The sequence below is a fragment of the Aotus nancymaae genome, unplaced genomic scaffold (genome assembly GCF_030222135.1).
Source record: "Aotus nancymaae isolate 86718 unplaced genomic scaffold, 86718_ANA_hifiasm-v0.15.2.pri h1tg000009l, whole genome shotgun sequence".
NCBI lineage: Eukaryota > Metazoa > Chordata > Mammalia > Primates > Aotidae > Aotus > Aotus nancymaae.
Window position 1 is genome coordinate 14095264 of NW_026988420.1, and position 24644 is coordinate 14119907.

At 41.2% G+C, this 24644-nt stretch overlaps 1 protein-coding gene across 18 annotated transcripts in view; it reads right to left on the reverse strand.

Moving 5' to 3' along the window:
- RCBTB1 (RCC1 and BTB domain containing protein 1) overlaps window positions 1-24644 on the reverse strand; it is a 61880-nt gene that overhangs the window by 35032 nt on the left and 2204 nt on the right. For 6 of the 18 annotated variants that reach the window (XR_010341640.1, XR_010341639.1, XR_010341641.1 and 3 more), the window contains exons 2-5: window positions 20976-21055; window positions 8921-9087; window positions 8390-8540; window positions 3728-3894 (exon numbers count right to left, since the gene is read on the reverse strand). Coding sequence is in view for 14 of the 18 variants with exons in the window: in XM_021674536.2 (XP_021530211.1) it covers window positions 3728-3894; window positions 8390-8540; window positions 8921-9046 (444 nt within the window). In the remaining 4 variants the exon portion in view is untranslated. Of the gene's footprint in view, window positions 1-3055; window positions 3324-3727; window positions 3895-8389; window positions 8541-8920; window positions 9091-9186; window positions 9624-20975; window positions 21056-24644 lie in introns of those variants that run through there. The other 12 variants (XM_012466250.2, XM_064373580.1, XM_012466257.3 and 9 more) reach the window with 9 other exon arrangements.

Here is a 24644-nt window from a genome sequence, read left to right on the forward strand (position 1 = left end):
GCCTACTTAATGAGTACTTAAGATGTGCTAAATGGTTCTATATGCTTTACACATATTAACCTACTTAACCCACCTAGTAATCCTGCAAAGTGACCCTAGGATAGGTAATACCCACTTTATACATCCCCATTTTATACATGGAAACTGAAACACAAGAGAGGTTAAGTAACTTGCTTGAGGTTCCAAAGCTGGTAAGTAGTGCAAAGAGAATTTAACCCCAAGCACTCTGGCTGTGCTCTTAACCACCATGCTACATTCCCTCTATAACACACATACTAATGTGGCATCAATAGGAAATGCGGTATATGCCATGTAAGCATCAATGATGTAAAAAATTTGCTGAACTCTTTGGGCACAAATATTCATTGTTTTCCGTGGAAACCATTCTAAACAAGAGTATAAACAGAGATAAATTAGGGAGGGAGGTGTTGGCAGTAGAGGAAATAATTTCCTCAAACACTAGGAAAATGTCTAAGCCCCCACTCCCCAGTCTGCTTCACGTGCCTGCAGGAGGTGGTCCACATATATACTGAGGGTGGCTTTCACAATTCTTTCTTTCCTTGTACGATGCTGGCCAAGGCGAAGCCCTCTGCTGAAAAGCCCTCTGCTGAATATGTGTTACAGGTTCATCTTATAGGTACAAAACAAATAACCTGCAACACCTCCTCAAAGTATATTCACATAAATATCTAGTTTAATTATGCAAATATTAATATTTAGCATAATTATTCAAAGTACCATATGCTTAAGATTAAAATAAAGCAGGAACCCAGCCTGCACAAATTAGCAAGTTTGATCTAATTTCAGCAATCATTCTGGCATTTCTCAAATACAGCACATTCCCTTGCAGTGCTGCTGCCTTTTGTTTAAAAACTGGGGCTGTAGTTCCACTAACCAAGAAATGGACTAGGAAACAGTAGATCTAAGGCATGAGGCCTGTGTGCTACGTCTGGCTCCAGCACATCCCAGTCATGAAATATTGGTCTCCCTGAGTGGGTTTGTTCATTCTATAACTTGTGCTACTTAATAAAATCTCTGTAATGTCACTGAGGAACTTCAAAGAGAGAAACGTGATCTCATTTGTGTTTTAGAAATCAGAGGGGACAGCAAAGCAAGACTGGGCAGGTGGGTCAACTTGAAAGTTATGGCATAGAAGGGACTATGGCAGTAGTCCAGGCAGGAAATGACAAGACTTGACCAAAGGCAATGGAAATGGAGAGGAACAAAATGATATCAAAGATTAGAAGACAGAATCAATGGGATGAGTGACCTTTAAGATAAGCACAAACTTGGGGGCTGAACAAGTGGTACAGTACCTACTAGAAGGATGGTAAAGTTATTTTTTCCAAACTCATTACATATACTGAAAAATAAAACAGATCTTAAGGATGGGGTCACTAAAAAATAAAAAAGTACAGAACATTGTCACACATCTGAGCTATAGTCTCAGCAAAGAACATGGAACTCAGCTGCCTTAAGGATGAACTCTAGGCTGGAAGCAGAAGCTCACACCTGTAATCCCAGCATTTTGGAAGGCCAAACAGGAGGAGCACTTGAGCCCAGGATTTCAAGACCAGCCTCGGCAACATAGCCAGACTGTCTCTACAAAAAAATTTTTTTTAAGAAAAGAATTCTACTGCCATCAAAAGTGCAGTCTTGATTACACAATACACATTATGCTAGAGAGAGAGTATATTCCCATAAGGTTTTTAGCTACATGCACAGGGCTACAATTCACATCACATCAAGTACAAATATGGTCATTAAAACCAGGGAGCTTTCACCATAGCCTAAAGTGGAAACAATCCAAGTGTCCATGAACAGATGACTAGACAAACAAAATGTGGTTTACAGCAGGTCCTTGAAAAATATCATTTCATTCAACATCATTTTGTTATAACACTGATGAGAAAAAATGTCAATTCCCGGCCAGGGCCACCGTCTGTGGAGTTTGCATGTCCCATGTCTGTGTGGGTTTTCTCTGGGTACTCTGACTTCCTCCCACACCCCAAAGCTGTGCACACTAGATGGTGTCTAAGCTGCATACATATCTCAGTGGTTCCAGTGAGAGTGAGTATGGGGGTATACATGAGTGCGCCCTGAGTTCTTTCTGTCCAGGGTTGCCTCCCACCTGGTGTCCTGAGCTGCCAGAGAGGCTGTGGCCACCTGCAACCCTGAACTGGAACAAATGGGTTTGAAAATGAATGAATGAATGAATGAATACAACTTGTTAAAAAATAAAAGTTCACCTGTAATCCCAGCACTTTGGGAGGCTGAGGCGGGGGGATCACCAGGTCAGGAGACCAGCCTGACCAACATGGTGAAACCCCATCTCTACCAAAAATTACAAAAAAAATTAGTCAGGCATGGTGGTGTGAACCTGTAATCCCAGCTACTCAGGAGGCTGAGGCAGGAGAATTGCTTGAACCCAGGAGGCGGAGGTTGCAGTGAGCTAAGATCACACCATTGCACTCCAGCCTGGGCAACAGAATGAGACTCCATCTAAAAAAAAAAAAAAAACTCACAAAGTAGGTTGGTCGTGGTGACTTATGCCTATAATCCCAGCATTCTGGGAGGCCAAGGTGGGAGGACCACCTGAGGTCAGCAGTTCGAGACCAGTCTGGCCAACATGGTGAAACCCCATTGCTACTAAAAATACACAAAAATTAGCTGGGTGTAGTGGCAGGTGCCTGTAATCCCAGCTACTCAGGAGGCTGAGGCAGAATCACTTGTGCTTGAGACGTGGAGGTTGCAGTGAGCCGAGATCGTGCCATTGCACTCCAGCCTGGGCAAGATGAGCAAAATTCTGTCTCAAAAAAAAAAAAAAATTTCACCAAGTAGACAATAACCATACAAATGCATAACAGTAAACAATGCAGTCAAAAACCTTCAGCAAACTGCACATTTGTGATTGTTTGCTTTTGAACTGCGTGGTGGTAGGAGGTGCTCCTTGTAACTTCTGCTTTGCAAACATTTATTTCTTGACTTAACCCACCATCACTATGATCGCCCCCACACAGTCACTCACCAGAAATTGGGCAAATAATTCACTTACTTGCTTTTGTTAATCTTTCTTAAATATATGTATACTTCACATTTATTTCAATGTTTAACATAAGAGGTGGTTTGGGTCTTCAGAAGTTTGGTGATATCTTTGTGACCAGAAATATACCATAGGAACTTAACTCTTGTTCATGTCAATTAGCCAATGGTAAAACTGGTTTCATTATATGTCCTTTTGCTTAAAGTTGTAGTTTCCAAGAATCTACCAATGACATTATGTGGGCAATTACTGTATGTATCCAATGGAATATTATTCAGCCCTAAAAAGGAATGAAGAGAATCCTATCACATGGTACAAAGTGGATGAACCTTGAGGATATTATGCTAAGTGAGATAAGCCAGTCACAAAAGGACAAACATTGTATGATTCCACTTATATGAGGTATGTAGAATAATCAAACTCAGAGACAGAAAGTAGAAAGTTGTTGCCAGGGGCAAGGGGAGGACAGAATGAGGGTGAATGTTTAATAGGTATAGTGTTTCAGTTTTGCAGGATGAAACAGACATGTGGGTACATGGTGGTGACAGCCGTACAACAAGGTGAACGTACTTAACATCACTGAACTATACATTTAAAAACGGTGAAGCCGGTAAATTTTATGTTACATGTATTTTACCACCATTTAAAAGAAAAAAGAATAAAGAATAAAAGCAGCATACTGACCTCTCCATCAGCTGCTAGAGCCATTGAATGATGTGAGCCACAAGCCACTTCCACCACTTGCTTGATCAAGAGATTGGTACAGACCTGGATGGGAGCAACGCCTTGGTTGGTTGTCCCATTCCCAAGCTGGCTATAACCATTGTGGCCCCAGGCATAAACCACTCCATCTGTATACACGAAGCACACAAAGAATCAGCTCCAAAAAGAGAGTAACCCTGTACTTTCTTCCCCAGAACTTTGTACAGACAGCTCATTCTCCAACCTTCATTTCTCTCCCACTGGCCCCTCTTCTCTGTGTTAAATAACCACAGATGGGGCAAGGGAGAGAGAGATGGGTAACAGAACAGGATAGACGATGCAAAATCTTTAAAGAAAGGACTTGGTAATAACATAGATCAGCTATGTGATCAAAAGTCAAAGTTTATGTATACAAAAATTAGGCTTTCTAAAAACTCTGATCCATCTCAGTAGTTTCTGTGTCAGATATCGAGCAAAAGGCAGATGACAAGAAAGCTCAATGTTAATGTTTACCATCACTTAATGAAATACCAAGTCACAGGAACCCGTTCAGTGTGTGTGGCTATTCTCTCACCAAGTACAGAGGAAAGAGACTGTTTGCAAGGGAAACAAAAGTCCCAGAGCTTCTTTCAAGCAGACTATTTTAGTGGCATGAAATCTGGCTGAATTTTTTTTTTTTTACATAAAGCAACCATTTTTTTATGCTCATTTATTCTGTGTCAGGAATTTGGAGAAGGGACAATGAAGATGGCTTGTCTTTGCTTCATGGTGTGTGTGATGGAAGATTCAAAGGCTGGGGATAACTTAGGGGCTGGGGACTAGCATCACCTGGAGGCATCATCACTGACACTGCTGTGACCATCGTTGGAAAGCATAATCAGCTTATTCTAAAGGATACAACTCAGGAACAACCAAATGAAAGAGACACACAAGGCAAGGTATGTGGGGCTGGGGGGTGCACAAAGCTCCCATGCCCTCTCTGGCATGCCACCTTCCCAGCACCTTGATGTGATCGCCAACCCAGAAGCTCCTCTGTCTGAATTTTTTTTATAATGACTTTATCTTTTCTAGGATTCCAATGGAGACAACTTCTCTTATGTTATCTCTAGAAGTACCATTGTTTCAGGCATTTCTTTCCACAGCACGCCTGAGTGCTAAGGGCAGTTCTTCCAGAGTTATGCATTCTCCTTTTGTCTTTCCCATGGTAATAAAACATCCTGACCTATCAAGGACAATCTGCCTGGCAACAACACTCTAGGGCGGCAGCAGAAATCCAACTGTTGTGGTTAAACTGCAGGTCACTCACAGCAGTCCCCAGGCAACCAGGGGAAAGAGACTTCTACTTATCTACTCTAGAACGAAGACAGCCCACACAAACTCAGAGTCCTCTTCCAGGTACAAGGCTAGAGAACCTCTGACATGTGGCTCATGAGAGGCATTCCCTCCTACGGAAATTATGACGGAAACCATCAATGGGAAACTTCATCCTGAGAAAGATGAGGCTTAAGACTGAAAGAAAGAGTATAAAACACAAAAAATACGATCCATGATACTATGCTAAAGTTACAGCAGATAAAAGAAATGTCCAACTAATGAGTGTTTTAATTCCTGAAAACAGAAAAATAGACTTAAATAGAGAAATGCATATCTTGTTCTTGGACAGAAAAATTCAGTATCATAAAGATTCTAGTTTTTCCTACATAAATTTATGAAGTTTAAATAGCAATAAAAGCTTCAAATTACTTTCCGGAGGTAGACAAGCTGATTAGAAAGTTTAATGAGAAGAATAAAAAAGCAAGAATAAACAGGAAAATCCTACAAAAAAAAAGTAAGAAGGTTGCTAATTCTATCAGTTATTAAAACCTATAACAAATTTCTATGAGGCTGGGCACATGATGTTTCACACCTATAATCCCAGTACTTTGGGAGGCCGAGGCAGGTGAATTGCTTGAGGACAGGAGTTCAAGACCAGACTGGCCAACATAGTGAAACCCCATCTATACTAAAAAAAAAAATCAGGCCAGGTGCAGTGACTCATGCCCATAATCCCAGTACTTTGGGAGGCTGGGGTAGGCAGATCACAAGGTCAGGAGTTCGAGACCAGCCTGGCCAATATGGTGAAACTCCATCTCTATTCAAAATACAAAAATTTAGCTGGGCCTGATGGCAGGCGCCTACAGTTCCAGCTACTCAGGAGACTGAGGCAGGAGACTCAGTTGAACCCGGGAGGCGGAGGTTGCAGTGAGCCCCGAGATCGCGCCACTGCACTCCAGCCTGGGTAACAGAGCGAGATTCTGTCTCAAAAAATAATAATGCAAGAATCAGCCAGGCATGGTGGTGCGCACATGTAATCCCAGCTACTCAGGAGGCTGAGGCACAAGAATTGCTTGAACCCAGGAGGCAGAAGTTGCAGTAAGCTGGGATCATGCCTCTGCACTTCAACCTGGGACTCTGTCTCAAAAAAAAAAAAAGTAACTTAAAAATAACCTGTAATTCTAAATAATCTCAAAGAGAAGATACTGAGTTCATGAAACAATAGCAACAAGTTCTGGAAAGGAACATTTAAAGAACAAGAAAGAACACCTGGAAATAAAACAATGGAAATGTTAAATATATGACATAAGAGCTGTAAGATAAAATTGAAGAAATTTCCCAGAACATAGATGGGACAGAACATTTTTTTAAAAATCGGGAAGATCAGGCTGGGTGCAGTGGCTCACACCTGTAATCCCAGCACTTTGGGAGGCTGAGGTGGGAGAACTGCTTGAGCCCAGGAGGTTAAGGTGTGATCCACCTGCTCACACAGTGAGGCTACAGTGACCCAAGATTGCACCACCACACTCCAGCCTGGATGGCACAGAGAGACTGTCTCCAAAAAAAAAAAAAAATTAGGATGATCACTCCAAAAATCTCTAACTTCTAAGAAAAAAATCCATAAAGGAGAAAACAAAGAAGAAAATTTGTCTTTTTTAGAGATGGGGTCTCACTCTGTCACCCAGGCTGGAGTGCAATGGGGCAATCATAGCTCACTGCAACCTCGAACTCCTAGGTTCAAGTGATCCTCCTGCCTCAGCCTCCTGAGTAGCTGGGACTACAGGTGCACGCCACCATGGCCAGCTTTTTTTTTTTTTTTTTTTTTTTTAAAGAGATATGGCCTCACTATGTTGACCAGGCTGGTCTTGAACTCTGGCTTGGAGCAAATGTCCTGCCTCAGCCTCCCAAAGTGCTGGGATTATAGGCATGAGCCACCACACATAGCCAATAAGAGAAATTATCCATGAAATATTACAAGAAAATTTTCTAGAAATAAAGAAATTTCCAGAAGTGACCAACACAACAAATTAAAAATTACACCAGAGTATAGAATCATGATTATGTCACAATACTTTACAAAAAAAATCCTTGAAGCTTCCAAAGAGGAAAAAAGAGTCACATACAAAATAGCAAAAGTTGCCGGCACGGTGACTCACACCTGTAATCCCAGCACTTTGAGAGGCCGAGGTGGGTGGCCTCTCAAATATAAAAACTAAAAATATAAAAATCAGCCAGGCATGGTGGCATATGCCTCTAATTGTACTTGGGAGGCTGAGGCACAAGAATCGCTTGAATCCAGGAGGCGGAGGTTGCAGTGAGCCAAGATCGTGCCACTGCACTCTAGCCTGGGTGATAGAGTTAGACTCTGTCTCAAAAGAAAAAAAAAAAGAAGGAAGAAAGAACCAGTGTGATGCCAGAAGGCATGATCACACAAGGCAAAAGTGAGATAATCACCTCATTATGCTCAACTCCAGTTATATTCATACCAGATGATGATGCTCAGATTTGGATTTCACAGCTCTCTTGAGAAAGATGCAGAGAACTTGGAGTAGATTCAGTTAGGAGCTACAGACAATTAGAAAGCTAGATACTAAGACCTATGACAGCATCCTAGGAAGCTGTGATTCCTCAGTCTAGACAAGGAAAGGCAGGGATGCAAATCATCTCCCAAATGCCACCTAGACGATTATCCAACAAAAAGCTGAGGACCTTGGAGGAAGAGAGCAAGAGTTAACGTGTCTAAAGTATAAAAGGAAGCATTTAGGTTATAGATAATGAACTTTCAGAGTGCTGGGTGCCCACAGTACAGATAAATCACACACATATACAAAATGTCTACTCTCCTTTAGTGATCTTGAAGAGGCAGAGAATAAAGGACAAGAACCTATCAACTTGCATCCCCGGTTCTTTCACTATGGCAGCTACACGAATGCCAGAGAATAAACTAAGATTTCCCGATTCAAGAGGCAAGAACTACACAAAGAAAGGAAAGCATCTGTGTTTAGAAAAATGTATCAAAGGAACCTGAAAGTTACCTTGCAACCACAAATCCACCGAAAAATTAGGCAGGAAGGACCAGTTCATTGGCTATATCTAATCTTCCACAGCTTTATGGAAGCAGTCGAAAACCTCATAAGTCTGCCTAATTTGCAAGACGTTCTAGAGTTAGCCTGAAATGTTTAACTTTTACCTGCTTTATGTACTTCTCCTCAGAAATTAAGAAACAAACAATCCAAAATTAGTTATTTGGTATAGCCCTATCTCCCCTGCACTTAGAATTAACCGCTCAATTTCTTACAAACTTAAAAGTTAGATGGGTTCCCGCCTTACCTTCGGTGCTGAGAAGAACATGTGGTCCACTTCCGTAACTGAGGCTTTTAATCTTCTTTCCACATAAGCCTTCCAGCTTTTTGGGTACAAGTGTACTCTGGTTATCTCCAGTTCCTAGACAGTTACTATAGTTCAGTCCAAATACAAAGACCTAGAAAACAGATGGCTTTTGCTGAGTCTTTTGGCTGAAAGCTGTATTAAAAACTCCCTTCTCTGCTCTGAAAATAAGACATTTCAAGTTCACCTAGAGAGCTCAGGAGGTGAAAAAGTCACTGATACGGTTGTTAAGAAAAATTCAACCTCTGCTGACATAGAATGTTTGTCTATATTATGAAACTCAGAGTGGTATGGAGTAGAGGGATATTAAATCAAGAAACTGAAAAAAGAGAAACTGTTAAAGCGATAGTCTTCCTGAACTTCAGGATCTCTTTATTTATCCCCTGCCTTTTCTCCATCTTTGAACTGCACACTTTGAATACCAATTCCCAAATAAGCCCTAAAACTAAACTCTAGGTTTTAAGAGACTCTTACCTCATCATTGTCAGTAACGTACAGTGCTTCATTGGCTGAGGTGCCGAAGACGCATGCCTTCCGAATAGAAGCAATCTCTTGAGGGGAGAGCAGAGTGAAGATGGGCCACTTTCCTACATCCACCATGACTCTGGCTTCAAGCAATTCCTATAAATAAGCCAACATCTCTGCTGGAACAAACAGGATTCCAGAAAAAAATTAAATAGCCACTGAGCTAAGTAAAGACCTGTTAATAACAAAAGCTGATTCTAGAATAAATGAACTACCTTTGGTTACATGGATCACTCACTTTCCCCAGCAATGCATGCAATCCTTCCTCCACCTTCAAACCTGGGCCTTTTCCTACAAGAGAACAGGGTGCGAGAACTAGCTTTCTGTCTTGCCCACTTCCTAGTCAGTGCTTATCTGTTCCACATGTGCTTCCCACTCACCCTCTTCTTAGACCTCTAAAAACAGCCAAAGCAGCAGGTCAAAACCGAGTTCTTTCTGGCTCCAGCACCTCCAATAACCACACAGAGGGCGCCTGGGGCTGAAGCATGCTTAGCCAAAGACTCGTCCCCACCCACCAGAGATATTCTTCTCACCAGCACTAACTTGGATGACAAGGCTTCAGCCCCAGGTATCATATCACAGATTTAATAAGGATTAAACACCATCAAATCAGGCTATTCACTGTCACTGCACAGCCACATGACTCGAGTAACATTCAAATGTCTTGACAAGTGTGCGTGCAGGTGGAGGGGGAGGTATTGGTGAAGACAAGTAAAGGATTTAAGGGGAGAGTAATACATAAACATGGGAAAAAACTTTTGTTTCAAATGGACAAAAGGGGATAAGAAAGTAAGTCTCCCTATCATCCCTCCCTGACCCTCTCCTCAAAGGCCACCACTGTTCCCAGTGATCTGTAATTCCTTCTGGAGATAGAGTATACTTATGGAAGCACTACATGTACGCATGGGTGTATGTGTTTCTTTAAAAACAAAAGCACAAATGGAAGTTTTTTTTCCCTACTTAACAGTACATCGGGGAAATAATTCTATATTAGCACACATAGACCTGTTCCATTTCTTTTCAATGTTACTGTAGCATTCCATTACATTGATTTAGCAATATACCTTGTTTTCTACTGAGAGACATTTAAGTCAATTCCAGTCTTTTGCTAGAATACTGCAATTATTGCCTGCATATTATTGTATAGACATGTCTTGTTTCATACATAAATTTCTAAAATAAATTCCTAAAAGTGAAAATTGCTAGATCAAAGTCTAATAGCTATTTTACCGTTACTAGCTATTAGAATTTCAAACAGTCTTCTAATGAAGTAGTGCCCAAGTATAAAACCACCATTGATGTAGGATGGCGCCTGTTTACACACACTCTTCCCACACAGTGTACTCTCATGGTATCTCAGTTTTGTTGAAACTGGCATTTCCCTGTGATGAGTGAGTTGGGATGTCATTTAAAAAAAATAACTACAATATTTGGGAGGCCACAGCAGGAGATCACAAGCTCAAGAGATCAAGACCATCCTAGCCAACATGGTGAAACCCTGTCTCTACTAAAAATACAAAAATCAGGCCGGGCGCGGTGGCTCAAGCCTGTAATCCCAGCACTTTGGGAGGCCGAGGCGGGTGGATCACGAGGTCAACAGATCGAGACCATCCTGGTCAACAAGGTGAAACCCCGTCTCTACTAAAAAAAAAAAAAATACAAAAATTAGCTGGGCACGGTGGTGCCTGCCTGTAATCCCAGCTACCCGGGAGGCTGAGGCAGGAGAATTGCCTGAACCCAGGAGGCGGAGGTTGCGGTGAGCCGAGATCACGCCATTGCACTCCAGCCTGGGTAACAAGAGCGAAACTCTGTCTCAAAAAAAAAAAAAAAAAATACAAAAATCAGCTGGCGCAGTGGCGCCGGCCTGTAGTCCCAGCTACCCAGGAGGCGGAGGTTGCAGTGAGCCAAGATCGCACCACTGCACTCCAGCCTGGTGACAGAGTGACACTCCATCTCAAATAATAATAATAAGAAGAATTGCAACAATAACAACTAACTTACTGAGCACTATGTGCCAAGCACTATCCTAAGTAATTTTATATTTATCCACTCATTTAATCCTCACTTTACCAATAAGGAAATGGAGAAAATTTTAAGAATCTGCTCGAACTCGTAAGTGGCAGAGTCAGGATCTGCACCCAGGCAACCTGAAGCCTGAGTCTGCACTCTTCACCTCTCACTCTCATTTTAAGAGCCCACTGTCAGGCTTCTGTGCAAAGTGCCTATATTTTCTACTGCATCATTGTTCTTTTTCTTGTTCTTTATTTTTAAGTATTCTTTGTATGGTAAGATGATCTTAAATGCTTTTAAAAGTTTAAAAATAAAGGCTGGGTGAAGTAGCTCACGCCTGTAATCCTAGCATTTTGGGAGCCCAAACCGGAAGGATCACTAGAGTCCAGGAGTTCAAGACCAGCCTGGGCAACATGGCGAACCCCTATCTCTACAAAAAATATGAAAAAAGTGCTGGGTGCAGGAGCTCATGTCTGTAATCCTGGCACTTTGGGAGGCCGAGGCAGGTGGATCATTTGAGGTCAAGAGTTTGTGACCAGCCTGGCCAATGTGAAACCTCATCTCTACTAAAAATCCAAAAAAAAAAAAAAAAAAAAAAATTAGCCAGGCAGTAGTGGCACATGCCTCTAATCCCAGCTACTAGGGAGGCTGAGGCAGGAGAATCGCTTGAGCCTGGGAGGCAGAGGTTGTGGTAAGCTGAGATCGGGCCACTGCACTCCAGTCTGGGTGACAGAGTGAGAGACCCTGTCAAAAAAAAAAAAAAAAAAGGAAGGAAGGAAGGAAGGAAAGAGGGAGGGAGGGAGATCATTAGCCAGGTACAATGGTGCACGCCTGCAGTCCCAGTTACTCAGGAGGCTGAGGTGAGAGAATCACCTGAGCCCAGGAAGTCAGGACTGCAGTTGAGCTGAGATCACGCCACTGCACTCTAGCCTGGGTGACAGAGTGAGACCCTGTCCCCAAAAAAAATAAAATAAAATAAAAATCTATATACAGAAACAAGATGCCCCTCAAATGACCTCTTGTGCCTCTTACAAAACAGATGGGGAAAGGAGTCACAAGAAATCAAGCCCTATAAAGCCATATAAGTAGGTAAGTAAATTTCAAGAAAATCCAGAAACAGGTTTTCCTAGAATTATGAAACATATCTAGTCTTCAAAATTTTTAATTTTACATAATACAGAATTAGCCAAAAATATGATTCACCACCTTTAAAATTACAACCTAAAGGGATAAGACATTCAAAACCACACAACTTCCTGACAGCAGCAATTATTCTAAAATCATTAAACCAATGTGGGTAACTCTGCCCTAAGGGTTTGGTAATCTACTGCAAGATTGGGCTAACCTTCATAATGATGGGGCATTATTACACGCACTGACTTCACCCACTGCTAAATTACATGAAGCTTTATTTTACAAGGTATTTCTCCAAAGACTTGCCATTTAAGAGTCCATTTAAGAAACAGGTCATATATCTTACATGTCCACACCCATCATAAAAGAAAAAGGCATCCCCAACAGGCTTGATATAGTAGAAACAAGAGTGTGCTTTAGTCCTGGGTTTGCTTTTCATCAGTCAGTGTGACAGCCATTCGCTGTTTTGAGCCTGGGTTTCCCACAAACCTAGAAATTTGTGATTTTATGTTCAAGATATAATGAAGAAGCTGGGGGGAGGTTTCTTGAACGCCTAAGAACAACAGGGGCAGTAATGTTGGCCAAGCAAGTAATTACCCCAGCAAAACAATCAAGCAAAGCTAAGAGCAGGAAAGAAGAAACAACTATCATGAACCTGCCTTGTTGTAGACACTGTTAATTAGGTAGCTTTCCATATATTATTTCATTTAATGTTCATAATACTCTTGTAAAGAGGAGACTGTTAACCACTCCTGGCAGATGAGGACTGTGGCTCAAAGGTGAAATGACTTACCAAGGCCACATAGCAGACCCCTCTAATTTTTCTTATGAAGAACATCAGTCCTAGCCCTTCAATGCCTGAACTTCCTCAACATCACTTCTTTCTGACTTTATCCTGCCTCATTAATGCATAGCAGTAACTGTCTTTAAACTGTTGACAATACAAAAAGTATGCAGCCAGGCACGGTGGTTCACACCTGTAATCCTGGCATTGTGGGAGGCTAAGGCGGGCAGATCATGAGGTCAGGAGTTTGAGACCAGCCAGGCCAACATGGTGAAACCCTATCTCTACTAAAAATACAAAACAAATGAGCCAGACGTGGTGGCGGGCGCCTGTAATCCCAGCTACTTGGGAGGCTAAGGCAGGAGAATAGCTTGAAACGAGAAGGCAGAGGTTGCAGTAAGCCTAGATCGCAGCACCGCACTCCAGCCTGGGCAACAAGAGCGAAACTCCATCTCAAAAACAAACAAACAAACAAACAAAATCATTCCAGGCTGAGCACGGTGGCTCACACCTGTAATCCTAGCACGTTGGGAGACTGAGGCAGGCAGATCACTTGAGTTCAGGAGTTTGAGACCAGACTGGCCAACATGGCAAAACTGTGTCTCTACTAAAAATACAAAATTACACCAGGTGTGGTGGCACATGCCTGCAATCTCAGCTACTCAGGAGGCTGAGGTGGGAGGATCATCTGACCCAAGGAAGCAGAGGTTGCAGTGAGTTGAGACTGTGCAACTCCACTCTAGCCTGGGCGATAGAGTATGACTCTGTCTCAAAAAATAATAATCACCATCATCACCATCAATCCAGAGGTTTGCACAATAATTTAGATGCTTCAAATAGGAAGATATGAAGTGATTCTATTTATGTTCTATTCCTATACAGAGGAGCCACTGCTAACGGGAAGAACCTTCAACAGGCCTATTCAGCCCAGGCCTTCCCTGACAGTCACGTACCTTGATAAGTACCCTGAGCAAGGTAGCCCAACTCTCTTCCTTCCCATGTTGCTATGCTTTCTCCAAATTATAAGCACTGCCAAGGAAGCATCCCAAGAAAAGCTGCCGCCCAAACATGTCATATAGCTAAACTATATGCACATCCCAAATTCAAACCAAAACCACAAAAATAAATGTACCCTGTAAGACTTAGTTAGCTTAGCTATGTTATAAAACAGTACGTACTGTATGATTACAATTTTTCTAAAGCACAATATATACACAAATGTATACACCAAACTATATCTCAATGGAGAAATTACAGGTGGCATCATTTTCTTTCTTTGTATTTTTATTCTATTTTTTGGCCTGCTGTCCCCATTTCTTTGGGTTTTTTTGGTTTTGTTTGAGATAGAGTTTCACTCTTGTTGCCCAAGCTGGAGTGCAGTGGTGCAATCTCGGCTCACTGCAACCTTCGGCCTCCTGGGTTCAAGCAATTCTCCTGCCTCAGCCTCCCAAGTAGCTGGGGTTATAGGCGCCCATCATCACACCCAGCTCATTTTTTTTTTTGAGATGGAGCCTCGCTCTGTCATCCAGGCTGGAGTACAGTGGCACAATCTCGGCTCACTGCAACCTCCACCTTCCAATTCAAGTGATTCTCCTGCCTCAGCCTCCCAACTAGCTGGGATTACAGGCACGCACCACCACACCCGGCTAATTTTTTATATTTTCGGTAGAGACAGGCTTTTACCATGTTGGCCAGGCTGGTCTCGAACTCCTAATCTCAAGTGATCCACCCACTTTGGCCTCCCAAAGTGCTGGAATTACAGGCATGAGCCACCATGCCAGGCCTATTTTGTATTTTCTTTTAGTAGAGACTGGGTTTCATCATGTTGGCCAGGCTGGTCTAGAACTCCTGAACTCAACTGATCTACCCACCTCAGCCTCCCAAAGTGCTGGGATTACAGGTATAAACCACCGTGCCCGGCCTTCATTGTATTTTTAAAATACAGTCCCAAATTTCTTTCTTTTTTTTTTTTCCCTGAGACAGAGTCTCCTTCTGCTGCCCAGTCTAGAGTACAGCGGCATGATCTTGGCGCAGTGCAACCTCCACCTCCTCAGTTCAAGCAATTCTTGTCCCTCAGTCTCCCAAGTAGCTGGGATTATAGGTGTGCACCACCACGCCTGGCTAATTTTTGTTTTTTGTGTTTTTTTTTTGAGACGGAGTTTCGCTCTTGTTACCCAGGCTGGAGTGCAATGGTGTAATCTCAGCTCACTGCAACCTCCACCTCCTGGGTTCAAGCAATTCTCCTGCCTCAGCCTCCCGAGTAGCTGGGACTACAGGCGTGCGCCACCATGCCCAGTTAATTTTTGTATTTTTTAGTAGAGAAGGGGTTTCACCTTGTTGACCAGGATGGTCTCGATCTCTTGACCTCGTGATCCACCCACCTCGGCCTCCCAAAGTGCTGGGATTATAGGCCTGAGCCACCGCACCCGGCCAAATTTTTGTATTTTTAGTAGAGATAGGGTTTCACCATGTTGTCCAGGCTTGTCTCAAACTCCTAACCTTAGGTGATCCGCCCGCCTCAGCCTCCCAAAGTGCTGGGATTAGAGGCGTGGACCACTGCACCCATCCAGTCTCAAATTTCTATAACAAACATTTTGTGACAAATAAAAATAAACAAATATTTCAAATGAAAATAAAAGTTTAATTATTTGAATTATGTTTTACCACCTAGGCTGTTAGAAGTTTTAAGATGCATTCTTGCTTTAGATTCACAACTTATAGTGGCAGAATGTTTCTGGCAAAATCTCGAACAATGAATTATTAACACAAAATTAAATGCAGATAGTAGGAATGTAAGATGATAGAGCTGCTATAGAAAACCTGATGGTGATTTCTCAAAAAAATTAAACATCAGAATTATATTATCTAGAAACTCCATTTCTAGTATATACCCCAAAGAATTGAAAGCAGACACTTGAACAGATAGTTGTATACTAACTTTCAAAGTAGCATTACTCACAACAGCCAAAATGTGAAAATAAAATAAATATCCATGAACAGATGAACGTATAAGCAAAGTGTGGTCTACACATATGCTGGAATATTCACCCTTAGAAGGAAATTCTGATACAATCAACAACAGGGATGAACCCTGAAGATACCATGCTAATAAGCTAGACAAATATTGTATGATGCCTCTTACATGAGGTATCATAGACCTAGAACAGTCAAATTCACAAAGTAGAATTGTGGGTGCCAGGAGCTGGGAGGAGGTAGGAATGGGGAGTTACTGTTTAATGGGTACAGAGTTTCACTTTGGGATGATGCAAAAGTTCTAGGCAAGAAACACACGAAAAAATATTCAACATTACTAATTATCAAGAAATCCAAATCAAAACCACAATGAGATACCATCTCACACCAGTCAGAATGGCCATTATTAAAAAGTCAAAAACAAAAGATGCTAGCAAGGCTGTACAGCAAAGGGAACACTATACGCTGTTGATGAGAATGCAAATTAGTTCAGCCACTGCAGAAAGCAGTTTGGAGATTTCTCAAAGAACTTAAAACACAACTACCATTCAACCTAGGAATCCCAAGATGGGGTATATATCCAAAGGAAAATAAAGCATTCTATCAAAAAAAACACACGCACTTGTACGTTCATCACAGCACTATTCACAATAGCAAAGACATGGAATCAACCTAGGTGCCCATAAACAGCAGATTAGAAAAGGAAAATGTGGTACATATATACCATGGAATACTACACAGCCAATAAAAAAAACAAAATCGTGGATGCAGCTGGAGGCCATTATCCTAAGTGAATTAACACAGGAACAGAAAACCAAATACCACACTTAGAACTGGGAGCTAAATATGGGGTACACATGGATATAAAGATGGGAACAATAGACACTGGAGATGACTAGAGGGGCAGGGAGGGAGAGGAACACAGGGAGCGGGGGTACTATTAGATACTATGCTCACTACCTGGGTGATGGTATCATTTGTACTCCAAAGCTCAGCATCACATGTTATACCTATGTAACAAACCTACATACGCTACCTCGAATCTAAAATAAAAGTTGAAATTATTTTTTTTAAAAGAGTAGTCTAGAGATGGATGGTGGTGATGGTTGTACAACAATGTGAATGTACCTAATGTCACTAAAATGTAAACTTAAAAACTGTTAAAACGGTAAATTTTATACTATATATCTTTTACCCCAATTTTAAAAAATCAAATAATCATCCTGTGGGCTTTTATCAAGCCTGTATTAATAAAATCAAAGATACATTTCTAAAATTAAATGTAGAAAGGCTTCAGTCCTAAAAAATGCTTTTGGAAAAGTAAAATCATAATGTTCTAATCATGTCTTGAGAAACATGTTCAGATTAGGGAAATTCTCAATGGAGCATTTATAAAAGAAATAGAGCCTTCTTAGAACTTTCCAGCACATACAGCAATTCAAACTAGACCAAACAAATTGCTAAGATGATGGGTCCTTCCAGGGCTTGATTGATAATTATAAAAAATGATGAGCTGTAATTAGAATGTCAGTCATATTTAAATAGTTACTTCTGCAGTAGCTCAATAAGATAGTACTTTTTTTTGCAAGTCTTCCATATTTTATTTAGGAAATACTTTCTGAAAAACGGTATGTGTTTCAGCCTGAATTATCACTCTTTATGTGCTATTATTAGGTGAATCGATGACTTTTTTCTTACTGTATAGAGATAAAATAAGAGGAAAGAAAAGAGAAACACAAAAATGTAAGCAGAGGTGTAATGTCCTTAAAGATAATACGCCAACCCACTTGGGGATCTTCATATTTTCTCTGGCACTTGAAAACACTTCCTGCATCCCTTCCTGCACTTATCCTACGTCCATTAGTCCTACAGATCAATATCCCATTCCCTGGGATGGCTTGTCCTAGCTATTGACACTGTCCCTCAGAGAACTTGTGGCATGAGGAAGAAAAGGTTACTTTACTTTATACTCTGAAAGCAAATTCAGTCAGGAGTACAAACACAGGCCTTCCAATTTTAGAAATCTACATTTAGAACTGGAAGGCTGAAGGAGTAATGTAGCAACTAATCTTTTAATTCCTCTAAGAGCATATTTATTTTTATTTCACTTTCCCCTAGGAACAAATATTAAGGAAGGGTGGGGAACAGTTTATTTTACTGATCTAGCAAAAATATATTTGAACACGCTTATAGAATTTTTTAAAACAGGAAATGAACTTGACCAAAAACATGTCACAGAATTTTGAGACCATTAAAAAAGTTTAATGAGAAAAAAAAACAGGAAATGGAGAGAAATGGAGAAATGGTACTAGAAAATTGGTTTTGGTGAAATAATGGTCTCAACATTAAACAATACTAGAAATTTCAGGTTGATCTGTAAGCACATGGCTTCCACACAGACCTCAAATATCCAGAACATATTTGACACAAATACAAGAATGTATTTGCTTGGTCTAGTTTAAATTGCTGTATGTACTGGCTTTTAAATGCCACCAATAGGGTATTTTACCTCTAGACATGGCTTCTATTGACCTTAGAGCTTTCTAAGGAAAAGAGGTGGGAAAAGAGTAAGCAATCCTTCTCAGCACTGGCTAGCATCTTGGTGCTAGCCAGTGCTAGCATGAAATGAGTTTGTGTCATTCTTTATTATGGAAGCTGATTGTCAGAGGAAACTGAAATGGCTCTGAATGTTGGAACAATCATTTTAAGTGGCTAAACATTGTTCAGCATACAAGCTATAGCAAGCTTTAAAATACTCAGCACAGCAATTTCTAACATGTAAAATATTTTTAATTGCAAAAAAAAACCTTTCAATTAAAGCATTTACACATACACTGAAAATCCTAATAGAAGCTTCTCTATTTTCATAAACTGAATGGGTGATTTTACTTATCAGTTTAAGTTGCTAAGCTGCCTTATGAAAAAAATTTATGGTTAATGAGCTACTGATAAAATCTAAGGGGCCTTGGAAAAAAGCACTACTGTATGCTAATGTGAACAAAATACAGTTATCTCTCAGTATCCATGGGGGACTGGTTCCAGGACCTCCTGCAGATACCAAAATCCACAGATGCTCAAGTCCCTGATAGAAAATGGCGCAGTATTTGCATATAACCTACACACATCCTCCCATATACTTTAAACTATCTCCAGATTACTTATAATACCTAATACAATGGCAATGCTTGGTAAATAGTTTTTATGCTGCATTTCTTGGGGAATAATAACAAAAAATACTCTGTACATGTTCAGTACAAATGCAATTTTTAATATTTGCAATTCAAGGTTGGTTGAATCTACAGATGTGGAATCCATGGATACAGACAGCTGACTTTAATAGCATACATTAATTCTTCTTCTGCAATGACCACAGATACTAAGAATGCTAGGGACATCATAAAGAACAATACAATCATGGTCTCTGCCTCTGAGGAACTGAAGGTCTAATGGAAAGTCAGATCCTAAGTAAGTAGAAAACTAGAATGTGAATACAACTGGAATAATTAAGCAATGGACGTACCATGCAAGCATATGGTCCACGTGATACATGTTAATGTGTCAAATGGGAAATAATTATGTGTAAACTAGTGACAACCAAATAAAAATTGTACATATACAAGAAAACAATTACACAAAATCCCAGAAAACAAAATGCTCCATATTTCAGCAGATGATAAAATGTGAACCTTTCCTCCATGAAGATCATCCAGCTTCCTAGAAAAACAAATGTTCTTCACAGTCCTTTTCCTTTTCTACGAATAAGCATTCCCATTTGAGCACAAAAGATGTAAGGGCATGACCATTTTTATTTCTGAATCCATTTAATTCTAGAAAAACATTCAAATAAGAGAGCTCTAGGGTTTGGGGTAAACTCTTTGGTATACAACATTACAACTTATGGCTTCCATCTATGCTACAGCAAAAGCAATTCAAAAACCCTCTCAAGGTACAAAGAGCCAAATGTTACTGTTACCAATTTCTTCCATACTAATTCTGATGGGCTTTTTGAGACTGAGCAAATGTTCAGTCTCATTGAGATACCAGATATATTTCCCAGGTCCAGATAAGCCTCTAAAAATCAGCCTCAAACATTTTTAAATAAAAATAAAACTTAAAACCATTTCACTCATTCTATGGTATAAGAGCTGCAAATAATAGGCAAAGTTTCAAAGATGTGCTGAGACATTAACAATGAGCAATCCACTTCTCTCTTCTGCAAACACACAGAACTACAAGAATGAAAGGGAAAGAAAGAATGCCTTGAATGTTTGACAAATTCCACAAGCCTAAGGAGTCTGAGAATGTAGCCTTCTCCGAAACAGTTTGTCATCCTTCAAGCTGAAGCCACCTGTCCAGGTGAGTGAATACTCACCCGACCTTCACTTAGACAACAGTATGATTAGTGATTTAGAATTTTCTGATTGTGCCTACCCTTTGTTTCATAAGTTTTGTTCAAATTCATCACTAACTTAAGAGGAAAATGTAAGTTCCTATAACTGTCATTTCCCAACCACTAATTAAGTTATTTGACTTGAAGCACAACTTGCAATAATGCTCTGTAAGCATTTCTTTAGCCCCATCATCCAAAGGGGATGCTTTCATCTCATTCATTTCATCTCATCTCACTTCTGACATGACCCTGTGCTCAGATTAGAAAAACAAACGAACCAAGTGGCAATAGCATTAGCAGTGAAAAATAACATATCTAGAGTTGTGAAGCTGACTTGATCTTATAAAAGTATTGCTTTTATAAGATACTGCTGTTTTCAAAAGGAAACCAGAAAAGAAATATCGATGATTAGAAAGAACATTTTTTTCTATAAGTTTGTTCTTTGTCACTCCAAATAAATAGGTGTCACAAAACAGAACAAAAAAACAATGATGGGTCAAAGTTTAAAGAAATGGATAGATGGCTGGGTGAGGCTCATGCCTGTAATCCCAGCATTTTGGGAGGTGAATACAGGAGGTTCACTTGAACCCAGGAGTTCAAGATCAGCCTGAGCAACATGGCAAGACTCCATCTCTCAAAAATAAAGATTAGCTAGTCATGGTGGTATGCGTTTGTAGTCCCAGCTACTCAGGAGGCTGTGGTGGGAGGATCACCTGAGTCCAGGAGGTTGAGGCCGCAGTGAGCCGTGTTCACTCCGCTGTATTCCAGTCTGGGCGAGAGAGCAAGATCCTCTCTGAAAAAGGAAAAAGAAATGGATAGAACATAATACTTCACTTTATTTTCCAAATGAATTCAAGACTGGAATTGGGGGCCAAATTCAAATCTATTTATGGTTTCATGAATCTTTCCTATGTGGGTATCGCAAAAGTGATTTCATCTATTAGTCTCCAGTTGTATGAAAAATATCAGCTGTACCCTGCAATGACCTAAAATCAAACTGAAACTCCAGCAATGGACAGGCAGAACCATACACTATTAATTCAATAAATGTTCTTAGGTAAATAAGACACAGAGTCAACACAAACAGAAATTACATGGGGCACGGGGGTGGGGTGGGGTGGATCTAGACATATAAACAGATGCTCACAACAGTGTGGCTGGTCTCTGATGGGGAGGGTCAGATGCTGTGGAGGCAAGAGAATTGGGAAGTGTGCTTCAACTACCTGAAGTCAAGGAGGCGCCTGCAACAGTGAGCATGCATACTGGTAAGGCTCTGGTGAAGGAACGGAAAGAAAGTCAGCATGGCTGCAGCCAAACAGCTCAGGCTTTATCTGAAGAGCTCCAGGTAATCCCTAAAGGGTCTTAAGCAGGGAAGAAGTATAAACAGATACAGGTCTAGGAAAGATTACTTTGGCTGACCATAGAGACATATGATGACAAAGGAGTGCTTAGAGGGAGTCCAGGAAAAGAAGGGATGGAAGCCCACATCAGGGAAATGGAGAAAGCTGGACAAGGAGGAGAAGCAAGAAGATTCTGCAACTGGCTAAATTGGACAGGGGGCACTGGATAAGAAGAAAGGCAGAGCGAAGGATCATAGGCAGACACTGAGCTTGAGTGTCTGCCTGTAATCCTCACTACAGCAGAGAGCACAGCAGGCCTCAAGGCTGACAAGTCCTACTCTGGACATTTTGTTCCAGGTACCTGTGGGATATTAAAGTGGACAAGTCCCAACAGATGGATTTAGAAATCTGAAGCTCAAGAAAGATCTGGATTAGAGATTTGGAAATTTGGCATGAAATCACTGAGGAAAAAGTAAGTGGAATAAGAAGAGCAGAGTATCTTGAGCAGAACTCTAAGAAACTCAACAGGAAAGGGACAAGGAGTACCCCCTAGAAGGGACTGTGAAGGAAGAGGTAGGGCAGGAGGTAAACCAGGAGAGCAGTGTCAGAGGCCTGGGGACTTCAGTATCAGAAGCAAGAGGCACGCCAGTGTTGAACGCTGCTGAAACACCACACAGGGGAAGGGTTGAGAAACTTCCATTGGGTTTAACAAGGAGAATTACCAGTGACCTTAACAAGAACAGTTTCATGGAGGTTGTAGGTGGATGAAGCCAGACTGCAGCAGGTTGAGGCATATTTGAAAGGAGAAGAAAAGGAAACCATGAGTATAAACAACTTGTTCAAGAAATTTCACTCAGAAGGAAAAAAGAGAAATCAGGTAGTAATCACAGAATGAGACAGAGTTGCAGGACATATTCTGTTAAGCTTTTAATGTAAACATTGTTAGAGACTTGAACATGTTTAAGCTAATGGGAAGGAGCCAGTAGAAAGATCAAAGAGGAGAGGACAGAACAACTCAATGAAGTTCTTAAGAAAGTAGCAGGGAATGGGATCTGAAGCAGAAGTGCAAGAGATGGGCTGGGCGTGGTGGCTCATGCTGTAATGGCAGCACTTTGGGAGGCCAAGGCAGGTGGATCACCTGAGGTCAAGAGTTCAAGACCAGCAAGGCCAACAAGGTGAAACCCCTTCTCTACTAAAAATACAAAAATTAGCTGGGTGTGGTGGCGGGCACCTGTAATCTCAGCTACTCCAGAGGCTGAGGCAGGGGAATCCCCTGAACCTGGGAGATGGAGGTTGCAGTGAGCCAAGATCACACCATTGCACTCCAGCCTGGGCAACAGGAACGCAACTCCATCTCAAAAAACCAAAAAGAAGAAGTGCAAGAGAAACTGTAGAAGGGGCAAGTCTTCCCTTTCTTCCCTCCACAAGAGGAGGAAAGGACGAATATGAATGAAAGCCAGTTTAAAGGTTAGGAAGCCAGATGCTGGAGGTATACTCATTCTCTCATTCTCATTCTCTCTCTCTCTCCACTAGACTGCATTTTACATGCCCACCAGCAATGTACAACAGTGCTGCTTTCTCCAATATTTACTGTATGTCTTTTGTATTATACTCATCCTAATGAATGGGAGGTGGTATCTTGATGTGGTTTTGATTGGCATTTGGGGACATTCTCTTCTGAGGTCACCTATTTTTCCCTGTGAAGAAAGAGGTAGGCTTTTTGTTGAGATTAAGAGGGAAGGTGGCAATAAAAAGTGGAGTGGAGGCCAAGTGCAGTTGCTCATGTCTGTAATCCCAACACTTTTGGAGGTGGGAGGATTGCTTGAGGCTAGAAGTTCAAGACCAGCCTGGGCAACATAGGGAGACCCTGTCTCTACAAAGCATAAAAAAATTAGCTGAATGTGGTGGTGCACACCTGTGGTCCCAGCTACTTGGGAGTGGGGAGGATGACTTGAACCTGGAAGGTTGAGCTATGATCATACGCCACTGTACTCCAGCATGGGCGACAAAGTGAGACCCTGTCTAAAAAAAAAAAAACGTGGAGTGAAGCAATTGGGGAAGAAACAGTGGAGAAGTCTGAAGCAGTCACTGAGGAGGATGGGAAAGAGCACTGAGCAGAGAAACCTAGCAGGATAGTAAGACTGAGCTCAGAAAAATCTAGAGACCAGTCTAAGTCTCCCGTGAGCTTTTCTACCCCAGGAAAGAGGTGAGCTTTTTCGTTTTTTTTAAAATCTGATCTAACACATAACTGATTTATATAATTATTTCATTAACTGATCTCCTCTTCTAAGTCAATTCTGGCTAAATTCAGACAACACTCATCATACCCCTCTTGTGCATTCTTAAGGATGTACATAATATGTAACTTTTTTTTTTTTTGAGATACAGTCTCGCTCTGCCGCCCAGGCTGGAGTGTAGTAGCACAATCTCGGCTTGCTGCAACCTCCGCCTCCCCAGCTCAAACAATTCTAGTGCCTCAGCCTCCTGAGTAGCTGGAATTACAAGCACATGCTGCCACGCTCAGCTAATTTTTGTAATTTTAGTAGAGATGGGGTTTCGCCATGTTGGCCAAGCTAGTCTCGAACTCCTGGCCTCATGTAATCTGCCCGCCTCAACCTCCCAAAGTGCTGGGATTACAGGTGTAAGCCACCACATCTGGCCAATATGTAACATTTTTAACTTTTTTTTAAAACCAGAGAATATTTTGAAATGTGTTCTAATGCCCTGCCTGGACTCTAGACTCTGTAAGGCCCCAGCCTACTTTCCTGTGATGACTTACTGTTTGATGTAGTGCACACAGAAGGAATATCATCATTATCATCATAAAGGTCTTTCACTTTCCTTCACAGTTTCATCTACCCCACAATGACTCGCAGGAAAAGGAGGATACTGTTTCAGACTTTCCAGCTCCCATATATTAGGTGGAGCCAAGTTCTTGCTGCAGCGTACGGGCACTCTTTAATTTTAAAATTTTCAAAGAATTTTTTAAAACCTGCAAGCTTGACAGCTTTGGGTTTTTATGGCCATTTGTTTTCTGAAGTT